This window comes from Tachyglossus aculeatus, chromosome X1 (genome assembly GCF_015852505.1).
Source record: "Tachyglossus aculeatus isolate mTacAcu1 chromosome X1, mTacAcu1.pri, whole genome shotgun sequence".
In the NCBI taxonomy this organism is placed as follows: domain Eukaryota; kingdom Metazoa; phylum Chordata; class Mammalia; order Monotremata; family Tachyglossidae; genus Tachyglossus; species Tachyglossus aculeatus.
This window is the reverse complement of record NC_052101.1, coordinates 66,995,098-67,014,028: the sequence shown is the minus strand read 5'-3', so window position 1 is coordinate 67,014,028 and position 18,931 is coordinate 66,995,098. Positions and strand designations below refer to the sequence as shown.

General features: G+C 39.0%; 1 protein-coding gene across 5 annotated transcripts in view; it reads right to left on the bottom strand.

Annotated features, from left to right (window-relative positions):
• MAGI1 (membrane associated guanylate kinase, WW and PDZ domain containing 1) overlaps positions 1 to 18,931 on the bottom strand; it is a 627,930-nt gene that overhangs the window by 103,965 nt on the left and 505,034 nt on the right. For all 5 annotated transcript variants that reach the window (XM_038772794.1, XM_038772795.1, XM_038772796.1 and 2 more), the window contains exons 5-7: positions 16,826 to 17,036; positions 11,972 to 12,054; positions 6,068 to 6,103 (exon numbers count right to left, since the gene is read on the bottom strand). In XM_038772794.1, the coding sequence (XP_038628722.1) occupies positions 6,068 to 6,103; positions 11,972 to 12,054; positions 16,826 to 17,036 (330 nt within the window). The remainder of the gene's footprint in view (positions 1 to 6,067; positions 6,104 to 11,971; positions 12,055 to 16,825; positions 17,037 to 18,931) is intronic.

Sequence of the window (18,931 nt, the reverse complement as noted above, 5' to 3'; positions counted from 1 at the left end):
TTCAAGAGGTCAAACTACTAGAGCTCTGCACACACAAAGCACTTAATAAATACAATTGATTGAATGAATACCGGAGAAGACAGTTAATAACAATAAAGATAATGATGACGATAATGGTTCTCATTAATTGTTTTCAATTTGCCAAATACTGTACTAAGTGTAGGGTTAGACACAAGACAATCAGGTCAGACAGTTTCACATGGGGCTCACAATCTAAAGGAGAGGGGGTCAGAAAGGCCTGAGTACTAATCCTGACTCTACCACTTGTCTACTGTGTGGCCTTGGGCAAGTCACCTCACATCTCTGCACCTCAGTTACCTCATCTGTAAAATGGGGATTAAGATTGTGTGCCCCAAGTGGGATATGGACTGTGCCCAACCTCATTACCTTGTATCTACCCCAGAACTTAGATCAGTGCCTGGCACATAATAAGCACTTAATAAATACCATTAAAAAAAGAGGTATTTTATCCCCATTTTACAGCTGAGGAAACACAGAAATTGGGTGACTTGCCCAGGGTCACACAGTAGGTAAGTGGCATAGCTGGGATTAGAACCCAGCTCCCTTGACACCCAGACCTATACTTTTTCCAATAGGCCACACTGCTTCTCTGGCCTTGCTTTTTAATCTGGGCTGCAGTGGAAGTGGTAGCACCATCTACATAATTTTCTCTGTAGGACATCAAAATGTTTCTCTGAATACATTTACTTGAGATCCTCTCATGAATTATGCAAGTAGATAGTGCTGAATTTTATTGCTTTTTTCTTACCTAATAGTGATTATCATAATGAGGCTACCCTTAAACATCCTCTTATCATATGCATGCCAATGAATAGCAAATTAAGCTTATCTTAAAACTACATCCAATGAGAAAGAGGCTTACTAAGTGTAACAATTGCAATGAACCTGGAAAGAGGAATAGATATGACTCTAAATGTTCTTGATTTTGAAATGCCAAACTCTACTACATTATTAAAAGTGAGGTGTCACATATCCAACCAGATGAAAATAGTGATCTATTCATCGGAAGAATGACACAGGGCTTATTACTCAGAGACTTTGCTACACTGATGTAATAAGGCTACAGATAGTTCCAGAATGAATTGAAGAACACACAGAGACACAAACTAATTACTCAAAGTTTATGTTTGCAATCATATTTGGCTAAACATCACAAGAAAGTAATTGCATGGATTTTGCTCCATATATTCCTTATTTGCAAACTCAGACACAGGTTTTTATTCCATGTCTCCCACCTCCTTCCCCTCAACCACCCCCCCCAAAAAAACACACTTTTTTGAATTTATCAGGTATTTAAAGTCTTTTCATTCCTTGAAACACAAGCCCTTATATGCAAGCCAGGGCCAATCTGCAAATATTAACATTGCTATAAATTATTTTAACAAAAACAGATATCTTGGGACCTTATGAAAGGAATGTTGTTGGAAATCACTTTCTCATCAGAAGTTGAAAATTACCATTTAAACTAAAATAGAACAGAAAAACAACTTGGCTTATAAGGTGAGAAATCTGGAAATTTTTAAAATGTAAATGTGGTTCTCCATCCCTGTTTATTCTGGAGTTAAGCAGAAGAAATCATTAGATCCATGGGTTAAGGATGGATTGTTGGAACATAGTAGGTTCTGTTAAGCTAAATCACAATTTTTTCAATGTGGTTTCCTTCATTTATGCCTTTGGATTTTTTGAATTTGAACACCGGGAAAAAGAACAGGAGTATCCTGGTGATTAAGGGAAGGATTTATGCTTCCAATGTATATATTAAAAATATATATTTCATGGGAATGGTATTCCTTGTAGGTTTACACTGAATGTCTTAGTTTCTTTGAAACCACAATAAAAAAAAAATCTCTCATCAGAGAATAACAGGGAACATTTCTTTTGGAAAAAAGCCACAAAGGTTTTCCAGTCCCTCAGGCAAAATTAAATTCATTTGCATTTATAGATTGATTTTCAAATTCTTTAGAATTTATGAGGGTGATTACAGTAAGTAATCTTTTTGATACTTATGTAGGCACAGGCTGGCCTCAGGTAAGACTGTAGGATAGCAACCACTGCAGTTTTGGTGAAGAAAGTAAATAGTAACAAGAGAACTGGAAGGAAGACCCTGCATCCAAAGAGGAACTGTACTTCCCAAGCTCTTAGTACAGTGCTCTGCCCAGAGTAAGTGCTAAATAAATGTGATCGAATGAATGAACTAATATCAAATAACTAGTTCTTTAAAGAAATGTTTCCTAACCCTAACAGTCATTAGGCAGTCACTGTGGCATCGCCTTCCCTGGAAATCCTTAATAACATCTCAGACACCCCGTCTTTTGGGGAAGGTTTGGGGTAATGCTGGAAGAGAGCTGCAAGGCCTTCTTAATTTTGAAGGTCCTTCTGAATTTTGGAGGCCACTGCTAATCTCTTCCAAATATATAAACAGGATTACTTTCCTCACAAAGGGAAATATTGCATGACTCAATATTTTGGCTTTCAAACTACTATTTATTTCCAAAAGATAAAATGAAGACATTCATTTTAGAGTTCAAAGTCAATTTTTCTTAGCTCACATCACAGATCATTTTTTTTTCTTTAGATCATGGTTTCGAAATGACAAATGGTATGAAAACCAATTGACTCCTTTCCAGTAATTCACTAACACAGTTCTGGATTTCTATTGTTCTAAAATTAAACTGAGCAAAGTTGGAGCCAAGAGCATCATGCTAGGAAAGTATATTGCCCAGAATGATTTTTCAGTGGAATTGTAAATCCTTGAAACTGTCATGATGGCAGTGTTGCTACTCCCATGCTATGTAGTTTACAAACCCTAACTCTATTGACAAATGCTCTGCCTCAAAAATATTAAGCTTACAAATCACTTCTGGAAGATGAATTACAGTGAAATGTTACATTTTCACATCTGAAAATCCTTTGTCCCTAGGAAACCAGATGATTTTCTGAAGTCAGAAATCAGTATCTGGTCAGAAATCTTAAAGAATAGGCCTGTGAATAAAAACAGGGTTATCGCTGATGACAATCAGGAAACACTCTGCATATCCTATAACTGATTATGGCATCTCCCCCATCAGGATCAGTATATAAGCCTCAGCCCCGAGACATCAGAACCAAGAACCCACACAGAGGAATTGATTACAGTGCTAGTAGTTTATGCAGCACCACTCACTCTCTGTCCTGCCAGCCATGTTCAGACAAGCAGCGTGGCTCAGTGGAAAGAGCACAGGCTTTGGAGTCAGAGGTCATGGGTTCAAATCCCGGCTCTGCCAACTGTCAGCTGTGTGACTTTGGGCAAGTAACCTGACTTCTCTGTGCCTCAGTTACCTCATCTGTAAAATGGGGATTAAGACTGTGAGACCCCCATAGGACAACCTTGTAACCTCCCCAGCACTTAGGACAGTGCTTTGCACATAGTAAGCGCTTAATAAATGCCATTATTATTATTATTATTATTATTATTATTATTATTATGGGACAGAGAGTGCAATGAGCAAGGAGGCAGGGAAGGCTACAACACACTGCCATTCGTATGTACGGTCTTCACACACCTTAGACGGCTACAAACAGAACCAGGACTAGAGCCCAGGTCTCCTGACTTCCAGAGCAGTGCTCTTTCTACTGCACCAAGGCAGTGGTACTCCCTAAAATACCTTTGGCTAGAAACTTGGGCTGTCTACATTAGCTAAGTACAACTTATTTGAGAAGCAGTGTTGCCTAGTGGAAAAAGCAGGGGCCTAGGAGTCAGAAAGACCTGGATTCTAATTCGGACTCTGCCACTTGTCTGCTGTGCAGCCTTGGGCACATCGCTTCACTTCTTTGGGCCTCAGTTTCGTCATCTGTAAAATGGGTATTACCATCATAAACCCTGTGGGGGACAGGGACTGTGTCCAACATAAATATATTGCATCTACCCCAGAATATAGTACAGTGCCTGGCACATAGTAAGCACTTAAAAAATATCACAATTATTATTTGATCATTTCTGTTTTTATTTGGTCAATTTCTATGATGCCCAACATCTCTATTTGGCTGATAATCACACTGCCTTCCATCTCACTAAGTGACGTTTGAAGAAAAACAAATGAAAGAATGGATTCAATGTGTCTCAAAGTGCAGTGAAAATGGTGGGTGATGGAGATTAATGCTTCATCTCTCTAGGTATTTCCATCTTTTTAATATGACAGTCGAAGTGATGAGATTAAAGAGTTTCCTTAAATTAAAAGCATGGGCCTGAATTTTGGTATTTAAAGCCACTGGTGAGATTCTAATACTTCCCCCCCGCAAAAAAACAAAATGGCAGCTTCTAACCAGGTAAAATGTGACTACCTATTAATAACACTGAAATGAAGACTTTCTTCTTCCCTCTGATAATACTTAAAACTAATCTTATGTATCCTACAGCAAGGCTTCAATTCTTTTTTTTGAAAACCAGGTTCTTTCAGACCATATCAATGGATATTGCTTGAAGAGTCAATACCTTCCCTGTTCATCCATTTATCTGTGCACATAATAATAATCATTATGGTATTTCAGTGCTTGCTGTGTGCCAAGGACTGTTCTAAGCACTGGGGGAAATGCAATTAATTGGTTGGCCAAAGTCCCTGTCCCTCATCCGATGCACAATCTAAGTAAGAGTGAGATCAGGTATTGAATCCCCATTTTAGACATGAGGAAACTGAGGCATAGAAGATAAGGGACTTGCCCCAGGTTACACCGCAGGCAGGTGGTGGAGCAGGGATTTAGAAACCTGGTGCTCTGAGTCCCAGGCCTGTGCTCTTTCCACTAGGCCACACTGCTTCCCATGAACTTCGCAGTGTGATTTTTAGAACAGTGCTCAGCGCTTAGAACCGTGCTTTGCACATAGTAAGCGCTCAATAAATGCCATTATTATTATTATTATTTCAGTTGGCTTGACAAAATGATTAACACAATGTGTTTTGGCATGAAGGTCTAGTGCTGTCCTTCTTTACTGCTTTAGCAATATATTGCTGAAAGTGACAAATAGGTCCTAATTTCTCTCAAACTCTTTTAATATAAAGAGTTAGTTTTGGGGACATTCCAACCACACACTAACCACAGAACAGCTTCTTTGTTTATTTTTTAACTAGGCTAATCGATAAATATTGACTGATGCTGGAATATCAATCCACAGCAAGATAAAATAGGGTCCAGGGAACAAAAGAATAATTTTATAGTAAAATAACCTTGTGGAAAACAAAACAAAACACCCCCACTCAAAAAAAAAACCTCAGAGAATTTTCACTATTAGTTCTCAGGGAACAACAGTCCTTCTCCTCCCCCTCTTCCCCTATAGAGTTGGCATAAAATCTGAATACAACATATCGTCTTACAGCTCTTGAAGCCATCTTATAAATACTACCAAATTCTTAATAGCTACATCAGTATTAAAGGATCACAAGATGTAAAAGAAATAATATTCACAACCTGAGAAATATACCACACCTGGCCAACTAGACCTATTCTTTACTACGGAATATGGCAAATGAGGCAAAATAGCCAAATTGTAAATTCTTAGTTTGCTTCCCCAACCCTGATCAATTATATCATGCCTATTGAGATTAACATGCCTAGCTCCTTTATTCAAAGAGTTCATACACCAGAGATCTCATTTGCCTTCAAACCCTCATTAGGTGGAAAGTGCAGGTATTATTAACTTTATCGAGCAGATGACAAACTCTAGAAATGGATTTTTAGAGACACTAATTGCCTTGTCTAAGGTAATGTCAGGGACATGTCTATACCTTAGGACCTCTATCTCCCACTCCCACCCAAAGACCCTTGCCTACTTTATGCCCTTCTCTTTTGCCACATTCACTGAGAACTTCTCTTTCAAATATCGATTTACCATCATTTCTATGGAATCTGTATCCAGAAATATTTGGTTACAGACTGACCTTTCAAATGATAAGCCTGAATGAAAATCACCACCGGAAAGATGAAAAACAATGATACAAAGGGATTAGGCAATTCACTAAACACTTTAACAGATGCAGTTAAAATCATGCAGCAAAAGGATAGATGGGTAATTTACCTAGTTCACTGTCCAATTCCTCGGTGTGTACCCCTTCTTCTCCAAAGGAAGGGCAGGAAAGGAGGCAGAAAATATGAAAAGAAGAATTCAGACGCCAGCACCAAGAAAGAAAATCACCTCAGAAAAACAGTAATGCACAAAACCCTTGATATTGACCTTACCTGCATTTTTTGCTGACCTCATCTTCAGGCTTGGAATATTTACAACCCCAGTGTACATCATGAAAATTGCAAGCACTTGTATTGGCAAAATAATTATATGGATCATTTACCTTCATTTCAGAAGCAGATTTGATTGGTTGCAAAAGATGACAAATCTCTTTGTAGTTTAAACATTTTAAGAGGGAAGTCAATGATCACTGATCTCATTTCAAATGACAGGTGAACATCTTGTGTATGTGTTGTGGGGGGAAGGGGGTGTTTGAACACGTATGCTAGTTTGTTTTCATTTCTGAGGTAGAAGAATAAATTCAAATTTGGCTAAGGATGTACATTTGCATGACCAAATGTACTATGTGAAATTCAAAAATGGCAATTATATTTATTGATCACTTAGTGTCCTAAATGCTTGGGAGAGTACAACATAACAATACATAACAGATACATTCCCTGAATCAGCTGAAAGGGGAAAAATTGGCTAGAGAGAACAGTTTCAAAAATACAAATTTTTTAAAAAATGACTGAATGACATTATTTACTATTACTATTTTATTTATCAATTTGATCAATTATTCAATCAATGGTGTTTATGAAGACTTATTATGTGCAGGGCATTGTACTAAGCTCTTGGGAGAGCACAATACAGCAGAGTTAGTAGACATGTTCCCTGTTCAGTTAGATTACAGATAGGGAAAATGGAAGAATATAAAAACATTTAAATAAGTACTCTGGTCTGGGGTGAGTATCAAAGTGTTTAAGGGGTACACAGCCAAGTGCACAGTTGATTCAGGGTGGATAGGGGAAATTAATGGCTTAATCTGGGAAAGCCTCTTGGAGGCGATGGATTTTAGGAGGGCTTTGAAGGTGGAAAGAATGGTGGACTGTCAGGTTTGAAGAAGGGGGGAGTCCAGGACTGAGAGAAAACAATGTGAAAAAAGCAAACTCCAGATAAAATGAAAACTGGCATACAAATATACCAAGATCCAATTAAGTCTATGGGACTTCTTCCCAAACTATGGATACCTTTTGTGATGCCATACTTTATATATTCATGGCAGTGTCCAGTAGGCAATGAAAATGTTGGCTGAATTGCCAACCAAATCTCAAGGAATGCAAAATAATTCCTTCTTGCAATGTAAGTTATTAAATGAAAGAGGTTCATTACTTCACTGTGTAGCATCTATTCAATAGTTATACTACTAATTAGACTGCAAGGACTTAACACAAAAAAGCAAAGCAATACATCAGTCTTTTGATTTCTTCAAATTGAATACACTGAACAGTAAATAATGCCCAGCAGTGTACTTTAATGAATTGAACAAATAATGGAGAAAATTAGTGACCATTTCCTTTTGGAGAAACATTAAATCACAGTGCTTCCAACTATATTTTGTAATTAATTGCTCATTCAACCAGCTAGTTACTTTCTGCTTTGATTGAAAATGATTTTGCTTCTTCCTTATGGAAATGATTCCTTGTGTACATTCCTAGGCATATATTACAGTACTTTGAATGGATTTGGAGCATTTAAAATAATTTTTCAGCAGAAGAATTTTCCCTTTCAATATGGGTAGATTTCAGAATTGTTTCTTTCAACCATTCTCTTAAAATCCTTCTTTTGAAAGATGGGGGACCCACAGTTCTCATTTTCAAACCCCTTCTGAAATCCTATCTCATCCAGGAGGCCTTCCCTGATTAATTTGTGTCTTCTCTTATCCTTCTAACTACCACCTTCAGAACCCTAGAATGTAATTTTCTTGTGGGCAGGGAATGTGACTAACAACTCTGTTGTGCTGTACTTGCCAAAGCACTTAGTTCAGTGATCTGCACACAGTAAGCACTCAAATACCACTGACTGAGTGATTTGTACCACCTCATTTACTGATGGCCATCCATAGCATATCTGTCCTTATCAACTTGTATTCTCTACCATTTAAGGACTTACTCATCCAGATAGTCACCTCTTCATCTTTTCTTCCTCCTATCTGTAATTAATTTTGTGCAGATAGAGATCATGTCTCCTAACAATATTTACCTCTCTTAAGCACTTAATACAATGTTCTGCACAAGTAGGCATTCCAAAATCCTACCAATTGATGAATCAAATGCTATTGAGTCCAATTCTCTCTGTGACAAAAGTTATTCATTATTGCCCTTCAATAAGAAGGTGACGGTATGCCTGCACCCATGAATGTGTCCGAGAAATTCTCTTGCACACTCACATACTGGGCTCTTCTCTGAAAATGCAGTATTGTCCCCTTGCTGTCCCCTTGCCATTTGGGCAAACATTGCTCAGAGGCACTGTTCAGGTTAAGTGGCAAAGGTGTGTTCTACCACCAGTAGGATGGGCACTTATAGGACTGGGCAGCTAATGGCCCTCTCAAAGTGACAGGCAGGGACTATAGGCATTAGGATAATCAGGCTCATTGCCATGTCTCATAAACCTTGGGCCCAGGTCTAGATGTAAAATGAGTTGATACACACTACTTTAGTAGTTCAAAGCAATAATTTACTAAATTTTGTTCCTGAGTGGCCTGAAAGCAATTTTCAGTGGCTTGAAGTGTTTTTGTAGGTTCATATCCTACAAATTGAGCCAACATTAGTGCACACTGTACTTTTTGTATACATAAAAATCATATAATCCTAACTTTTCACAGTACTTCATTTATGACCACATCGTCACTGTGAGTTAGTTCATGGAGAAGGAATCAGTACCTGGAGAAATGAAAGCCTAGGAAAAGTCAATTAGGGTCACTAAATAGGTGTCCAAATCAGAAAAAGAAAGACCCTGGCCTTCTTCCTAACTTTGAACTTGCTCTTATAACTATTGAAAACTCTTTGTTTTCAGGGCTTGTAACCAAACCTCTATCATGGGAAGTTAGCCTGGCAGGTCCTTGGAGTGCGAAATCTACAAAGAGCATGCATCAGATTAAGCCAATGTTCTAACCTTATAACTCAATCCTGACGATCAATAGTCTCCAGCAGCGTGGTGAGTGAGAAGAGCACAGAGCTAGGAGTAAGAGGACCTGGGATCTTATCCCGGCTCCACCATCTGCCTGCTCTGTGACCTTGAGCAAATCACTTAACTTCTCTGTGCTCTGTTTCCTCATCAATTTGCCCTCTAGACTGTAAGCTTCTTGTGGGCAGGGGATGTGTCTGTTATATTGTTATATTGCACTCTCCCAAGAGCTTAGTACACTGTAAGCACTCAATAAATATGATTGATCTGTATAATGGGAACTCAATTCCTGTTCTCCTTCCTAAACTGTGAGCCCCATGTGGGACAAGAACTATGTACAACTTGATTAGCTTGTATCCACCTTAACACTTAGTACAGTGCTTGGCACACATTAAGCACTTTACAAATATCACAATTTTTATTATTAACACCATCATCAATTAAGTAAATGTTTCCACATTTCAATAGAACTGAATTTCCATCAGGATCAGTGGATCCTGACCTTACAAGCTGCACCAAGAGAAGAGGAGCAGCATTGTCCTGCTTTGGAGGTGAGATTGGGGTCAGGAGTAGTGGTGTGTTGAGAACATACAAACTTCACCCTCCAGCTGCCCTCTCCAACTCTCTTCAAGTTGAACTATCCCTCACTTTATTCAACTCTGATGCTTTGCTGGTCAGCACCAGAGTGGTTAAGGTCCCACTCTTAAAGGATTGCCAACGTGTCCTCACAATCAGGGGTAAACTTGAGTGAAGAGAAGGATGTAAGGGAGAGGAAAGTATGTAGATGGTTCTTCTCTCATCTTTTCATGGATATCAGGTGTTCCCTGGAGTGTATGGAGGATGGCCCCATTTATGGTAAAGTATAGTAATTTCATATTTATATCACTGAGACTGTGAGCCCCATGAGGGACAGGAACTGTGTTCACCTAATTGATCTGTACCTACCCGAGTGCTTAGAACAGGGTTTGATGCATAGTAAACACTTAAGTACATAAAACAATGGCCTAGTGGATAGAGCACTGGCCTGGAAGTCAGAAGGACCTGGGTTCTAATACCGGCTAAGCCACTTCTTTGCTATGTGACTTTGGACAAGTCACTTCACTTCTCTGTGCCTCAGTTACCTCATCTGTAAAATGGGGATTAAGAGTGTGAGCCCCACCTGGGACATGGACTGTGTCCAACCTGATTAGCTTGTATTTACTCCAGTGCTTATAACAGTGCTTGGCACATAGTAAGCACTTAAATACCATAAAAAACAAACCGCGAGTATGCTTTGCCTTCTAGAATACAAAACAGTCTAAATATAAAATAACATAAACTTCCAGAAGATGCTCACCACTATACAGGACCACATGCACACAGACTTGCAAGTCTTCAGCTTGATTTATCACTGCATTTGGTTTACAGAATTTGAGTTGAGCCTCATCTTCCCACTCATACTCCATCCTTCTCCTGCCTTTTCCATCACTGTACACAGCACGACCATCATTCATGGCTCACAAGTCCATAACCTTGGCGTTATCCTCAATCATCTCTCTCGACTGCACATTCACTTTATCACAAAATCATGTCAGTTCTATCTTCACATAATTTGACTCTGTCCAACATGATGATCTTTTATCAGCCCCAGCACTTACAACAGTGTTTGATACATAGTAAATGCTTAATAAATACTACTATTATTATTATTTTTATAGTCTTCCCTTTCCTCTCCATCCAAACTGCTACCTCACTGATGCAAGTACCCATTTCCTCCCTTGAGTACTGCAACAGCCTCCTTCCTTACTGTCCTATATTGTAACTCTCCCCTCTCCAGCCCACATTTCACTCCACTGCCTGGGTCCTTTTTCTGAAAAAACATGCAGTTCGTAGGTACCAACTCCTCAAAAACCTCCAGTGGTTGCTCATCCACCTCAACATCCAAAACAAGCTCCTTATTGTCAGTTTTACAGGACTCACTTGATTTCATGATGTCTATAAACTGAGCTTCTATGGGAATTTTCAGAAATTGAATCCTTAAGACATAAGATTGCTTGAGTACCCTCTATTAGCTGGAACAGGAAAGTGTAGGAAATTCAAAAGTTCCACCCAAAGGAAAAAGCCCTCTCTGATGGACAGCTCCTAAATCCCCCATGGGTGTTAAACCCATAGATAGCTAATGTTTATCCCCTTTGAAGTACTATTCCTAATCTGACCACAGCTGGGGAGAAAAACACCCTAGAAGACCAACATGTCAAAATGACTTCATCTTGAACAAAACCCTCCTGCCTACTAGATGGCACCATACTAAAATAGCTACTGCCTTTGGACCAATCTGAACAGGTTCAATCAGCTTCCAAGTTTAAACTGTTTCCACACAACTTAGTGATTATCTCCAGCTGAAAGTTCTTCCAAACTATGTGATGACAGGACATGTCGGGGAGAGTAGGGAGTTGAACAGTTTAATAAAGTGAAGGCCATTAAAGCCACACAAAGTTCCATGAATAAACCCAGATACCTTTAGTCTCACATCCACACAGGTCTTTAGAGCAAGGATTTGCCAATTCAATGATTCTGCTTCTCCAGCACTATACAAAAACCAATAATTCTACAATAGCTGTCCTTGTGAATCCTTGCACAAACCAAGATGATTTTTCTCGAGTCAAATCTGTTTACCCATAGGAAATCATCCCCACAAATTTTGAATCCCTCATATTGCCAATTAGTCCCAGTTAAACAGCTATTTTAAAGTCCGCAAATAAGATAAAGCATGAATTCAATTTTATTTAACATTTCTCAGACCCTTACCATCATCTTCGCATTCTTCCAAAGGCTTCTGCTGTTTGTTCAGGCACCGAGGATCTAGCCAAGATGTTGTTTTAGTGTTATGGCTGCAAACCAGAAATGGAAATATGACCTTTGTTAACAAATTCTCACTAAAGTACCAATTACCAGTTGTTCAACAAAACTGAAGGCATAATCATGTTGCACATCCCAAAAGCACATCACTTTGCATGGTCTAACATTGATTCTAACAGGTTAGGGTGATTTTTTCATAATTCATTTTAATATTTTATCTCCCCCTCTAGACTGTAAAGTCCTTGTGGGCAAGGAACATGTCTACAAACTCTCCTATACTGTACACTCCCAACCACTCAGCATAGTAGTCTGCACACAGGAAATGCTCAGTAAATATAACTGATTGAAATGTTTTCCATTTCAAGTGACTGTGTGTTTTAAGAGCATAATGGGACCTGCATTTTTTATTTATGCTTAATTTGGGTAAAATATTCAAGCCATTCATCTTCATACCTTCTCAAAGTTATTTAACTCTCATAGGCCTATATTTCTCATTAGAGAGAGATCATTGAGGTGGGAATATCAGTTTGACATTGTTTGAGGAGTTTTCCAGTACCTAGTGAGGAGGAATCTCTTCCCACTAGTTGGCCACACTTATTTTCAAGGCAGAACATATCAATCTGTAATGGTGCTTACTGTGTGTGGAGCACTGTACTAAATGCTTGGGAGAGTACAGTACAATAGAGTTGGTAGAAAAGATCCCTGACCTCAAGGAGCTTACAATCTAGAGGGAGAAACAAATATTAAAATGAATTACAGAGAGGAGAATCAGCAGAGCAGAAGGATATGTACATAAGTGCTAGGGGGTGGGAGTGGAGTGAGTATCAAAGGGCTTAGAAGATACAGACCCAAGTACATAGGCAATGCATAAGGGAGGAAGAATAGGTTTGGGGATATGAGAAGTTAGTCATGAAAGGCTTCTTGGAGGAGGTATGATTTTAGTAGGGCTTTGAAGATGGGGAGAGTGGTGATCTGTTGGATACTGGGGTAGCCCCGGGGAGTTCTGGGCAGGAGGGAGGATGTGACCGTGACGTCAAAATCTAGACATAGTAAATAGGTTGGTATTAGAGCAGTGAAGTATATGGGCTGGGTGTAGTATGAGAAGGGTGAGGTAAGGTAGGAAGGGGAGAGCAGATTGAGTGTTTGAAAGCCAATGTTAAGGAATTTTTGTTCTATGCAAAGCTGGATGGACAACCATTGGAGGTTTTTCTGGAGGGGGAGAATGTGCATGGTACAATTATTTTTAAGAAAAGTGATCTGGGCAACAGAGTGAAGAATGGACTAGACGGAGAGACTGGAGGCAGGGAGGTTAGCGAGAAGGCTGATGCAATAGTCGAGGCAGGATTTGGTGACTGATTACGCAGGTTGAATCAGACAGATGAGTCGAGGATAGGGTCAAGATTATGGGCCTGTGAGACAGGAAGGGTGGTGGTGTTGCCTACAGTGATGAGAAAATCAGGAGGAGAGAGGGTTTAGGTGGGAAGATGAGGAGCTCCATTTTGGACACGTTAGGTTTGTGGAATTGGCAGAGCATCCACATAGAGATGTCCTGAAGACAGGAGGAAATGCAAGACCCAAACACTGTAAATAGGACTGAAAGCTGTCATTTGAGCCATTATATAGTATAGCAATTCTACTGTAGAATGAATGACAGCACTTTAATTTATTCAAGTACTTTAAAAACCCTAAACATAGTTCATTAAAGTGTTGCAGGCATTCCAAAAGTACTGGAATGAAAGGATTTCAGCCAAGTAAACAAGTTAAGAAATTTCAACATTCCTACTAATTACAATCTGAGAGGTTTGGTCTTACAAATGGGGAAATTTCACAAGGATTTGGTTCAGTTAAAGTTGGCATACACAATGAAAAGCTCTGAAAATATTTGAAATAGCTTTTCAATATCACAACTTTCTTGTCAGCCAATGTGAAGTAATGAAAGGAGTTTATCCAGATATATGATGTGGACAAAAGCCTTGCATTTGAAAAGGCTCTCATTGTTCCCTCCAATTCATTCTTTAAATGTGTGGGCGAGACCTCTCAGTGTTGTAAACTGAATGAGGGCATTTCAATCTTCTTTCTAATCACTGGGCATGATATCCAATTTATCTTTCAATACCATTCAGCAACCACCAGATCTAACAAAAACTTTAGATGTGCATCCAAGAAATGCTAAAACTGCCTATAGCATTTATACAAATAACTCATATACATATCCATTTCTCCTATGAAAAGTATTCTCTTCATATCCACCTATTTGCAAATTATTTCATTGACTGTATCCACCTATATTGTAAGCTCCTTGAAGGTGGGGACCATGTCTACTAAAGTCTCCCAAGCATTTAGTAAAGCACTCTGCACACAGTAGATGCTCACTAAATACTATTGACTGATTGAAATGGAAGAAATAGAGAAGCAGCATGGCTTAGTGAAAAGACCATGGGCTTGGGTGTCAGAAATCATGGGTTCGAATCCCAGCTCTGCCACTTGTCAGCTGTGTGACTTTGGGCAAGTCACTTAACTTCTCTGTGCCTCAGTTGCCTCATCTATTCCAGATTTGTGATCCAGATTTGATCAGATGATATTGCAAATCATTCCAGATTTGTGATATTAATTAAATCCCAATTTTGATCATGATCTTCTTTGGGGATTTGGTTCTGCCATGACTGGGTCCTTGCAATGGGATCCTGAATGGGGTTAGTAATTCCAAAACACTATGCCTCATCTGTAAAATGGGGACTAAGACGGTGAGCCCCACGTGGAACAACCTGATAACCTTGTATCTACCCCAGCACTTAGAACAGTGCTTGGCACATAGTAAGCACTTAACAAATACCATTATTATTATTATTGCAGAAGAGATAATGAACTGAATTAGATAATGGGAGTTAGACAACAAGGTCACTTGCCTGGTAGAGTAACAAGTCCTTCCCATCCACTTCCCCCTCACCACCAACACACACGCATGCGCACACACACACACACACACACTCTCTTTCTATATATATATACATACATGTACACACACGCACACACACACACACACATATGTATATAGTTTGGAACATTTTGGGAGGAGGTTGATTCTGCCAATAATGGGAAAGTGCCACACTCCCTTGGAGTCAAGGGCAGAAGAAAGGGAAGTCAGGCTGGTGGAGCTGTCAGTTGTGATATCTGCTCTTGCCTGCTCTCTCAAGACTCACCAGGAGTTTCATGTGTTAAAATGCTTCTCTCTACGAAAGCTGTAACTGCAGGATAGCTGGAGCAAGTTAATTTGGTCATTAGTTTAATGTGGGGTTCAACTAAATCCTATTTCTCAGCGTTTTCCCCAGGGAAGTTCTCAGCAACCTGATGCATGGCTGAAACACAGAGTGTTTGACTTCTGGCAGCCAGATCATCAGCTTGAGCCTGAAAGTCTTGAACCTCAGTGGCTTTAAATAGTAACTTGCAAACCTCCACTTGCATATTTTATGTTGTCACCTTTTCCAGATTTGTGATATTAATTAAATCCCAAGTTTGATCATGATCTTGGTTGGGAATTTGGTTCTGCCATGACTGGTTCCTAAACAGATCTTGCAATGGGACCCTGAATGGGGTTAGTAGTTCCAAAATACTAAGCCTCATCTTTTTCATCTCAGCAAGGCAATTATGCTTGTGGATTAAGTTTTGATTCCTTCAAGAAGAATTAAGGCTTCCCAAATCAAGCTTTTTGTGCCAGGATAACCACATTACATTTTCCTGCTTTCAATACTATTGATTCTTCATGAACTACTGCAATCAATCACTGGTTTTTATTGTGAGCTTACTGTGTGGAGAGCACTGTACTAAGCACTTGAGAGAGTACAATACAGCAGAGTTGGTAGACACATTCCTTGCTCACAAGAAGCTTACAGTGCAGAGGGGGAGACAGACAATATAAATAGTTTGTAGATAACGTGCATAAGTGCTGTGGGGCTGAGGGTGGGGTGGATACCACCAAATGCCCAAGCGTACAAACTGCAAAAATATTAACATTTAAAAACATGAACTTGCTACTGCTTCTTATTCTCAGAGATTAGAACTATATTGCTATCAACCCCATATTAAAAATCACCAATAATGAACCAATACTGTCAAGTAAACTTAATAACCAGTGTCCTGTGTCATGACAGGGCACCTTTCATTTTGGTGAGGAGACATCTTTTCCCTCTGCCACTTGGGAAGAAAATTAAGTCCTAAAATGTCTGGTTGCAAGTTTCTCCTGGTCATCACCTTCACCTGTATCTTCATCTCCTTCTCTGTAGATACTGTTCACCTTCACCTCATCTGTAATTTATTTATCTGTAATGTATTTATATTAATGGATATATATATATATGTCATTTATTTATTTATATTTATATTAAAGTCTGTCTCCCCCTCTAGACTGTAAGCTTGATGTAGGCAGGAAATGTATCTGTTTATTGTTATATTGTATCTCCCAAGCGCTTAGTACAGTGCTCTTCACACAGTACACACTCAATAAATACAATTAGTTGAATGAATGGATGAACCTCTTAATAACACTGAAATTATATGGAAAATAGCTGGCATTTGCCTTGAGTTTAACACCACAGAATTGGTATTGGCTATAATTTATGCAAAATCAAAATTTCCCAACCAATCTCCCTTAGGAATGCTATCAGTGGGGTATTAATTCAGAAGCTAACAAGAAAATCTTCTGAATAAAGCTCACAATCACAGCCCCTGCGACAGGCAGACAAATATTGTGGTTTTTTATTTTCACACACCCACATGCACACTCAAAGAAATTAGTGTATGATTTACTCTATAAAATAGACTTCTCCATTCTCGGTGTAGGCCATCTCCCAATTTTCAGGTAGAGGACCTAAGTTTTCCTCTACGGAAAGAGGTAGATATTGAGGGGGCTTCTGAGATGATTCCGTGATGGGAACAGATGTGACACTATTAACAACAGGTGGTTGGGTGGTCTCTCTTGTACTTTGGGTACTGTGCTCGTCTTGATCACCAGAATCTGCTGTTAAAACATGAAAAAAGGGATACATGGTATTAGCACAACTCAAAATTAGAGGATTATACTATCTACTCTTCATGATTTGAGGGGCTGGCATTTTATTTAACACACATCATTTGGAAGCATCAAAATGATTCCGCAACTAGACACAGTAAGAGAAATATTTCTTCATCCAAAAAGGAAAAAGTGAAAAACAATTCAAGCCAAGTATAGCTTGTAAGTACTCACCTTTAAGAAGAAAAAGGGCCCGAACTATCAGAATCTTATTGAAGGGCCCTCCCCATCAACCGACACATTCCAACTAAACTTTAGAGGACTTATCAGCTGAGCAGACCATGAAAACCCACCCTCTAATATGTTCTTGTACTTTCAGTTTTATCTTAGTAGGAAAAATATGAAAAGAAAAGAAGGGGGGTGATATGAATAACTCTAAGTAGCAATAGCTTCGTGGTCTAATGTTTGCATTAGTTCATTTCAATATTTTTAGAATAGGTTAGCAAGACCTGAATACTTAAATGAATCATCCACTACTAAGAGAACTGCATAAACACAACATGGAAACAAGAAATCTTAGTGAGCAAAGTCGTTTAATATGGAGGTTGGTGCAATTACCTCCCCTGTATGAAGAAGATTAGGGGAAATTATATGACCTGTGTCATTACCAAATGGAATGAATTATCTAGTCTTTCAAACTTCTCATTTATTAGAGATAAGTAGAAGCTCAAGAGTGATATCAAAACATCCAAAATGACATTTTTGTATAATCCCAGTGCATATCTCAATATTACTGAATATCAATTTCTTTCACAGATTTTTTTTCAAAAACTTAAGACCAGGTATTTTATATCTTCACAGTAATTCTACTGCTGATGCTGACAAGAAGCGAAAAAAAATATTAAAAGGAGTAACATCTACATCTTGTGTTCAAAGAGGTGTGTACAGGAAATAGTTCAAAAGTGTAAATAGAGTCTGTACAGGAAGAAAAAGGAAGATGGAAGTAAAAAAGTAAATCAAGCAGCACCATATCACCAATCTTCAAATAATTTGGAGTGGATATCAAGGAACTACGCAGACATAAATCTTCATCTTCATTACTGTCTTTAAGACCAGAGAGGCTTGTCACACCTCAACTAAGCATGGGGCAGGAACGGAATGGGTGAAGGGCAGAAAGCATTTTGTGCATATGTGACCTCAAATCACCTCAGAATGAATGGAGAGAGAAGGGGGCATGAAAGAGAATGTAGCAAATAAATCTAAGAGGGGTTGAAAAAACAGAGTGGTAGCTCAAAATAGGAACTCTCAACACAGTATGAGGCAGAATGAAAGGGACAAAATGATTGAAAGAAAAGCCAGAGACAGAAAACAGGAGTGCAAATGGGGCAGTAGAAGAAGAGGAATGAGACATCTTAACTTTCCTGAGATTTCAAGCAGATGTGATACATAATTATCTACAAAAAGGATAGATACTTAAATGAGTGACATTTCATATTCCAACAACCTATGCTTTCCACAGGAATAGGCTAAAGAAACACAAATTTTGAAAAACTGTCTGTGAAGCAGTGTGGTTTAGTGGGAAGAGCACGGACTGGGAGTCAGAGGATCTGGGTTCTAATCCCAGCTTTGCCACTTGTCTGCTGTGTGACCTTAGGCTAGCTGCTTCACTTCTCTGTGCCTCAGTTACCTTATCTATAAAATGGGGATGAAGACTATGAGCTCTATGTGGGACAGGGACTGTGTCCAATTTGATTATCTTGTATCTACCCCAGCACTTAGTGGGGTCTAGCACACAGTAAGCTCTTAACAAACACCATTAAAAAAAGTTAACTTGGGTCCCTTCGATTCAGTCCTGAAAATATAACATCTCAGAATAATTTCATGTCGCCCAAATCTATGGGTTC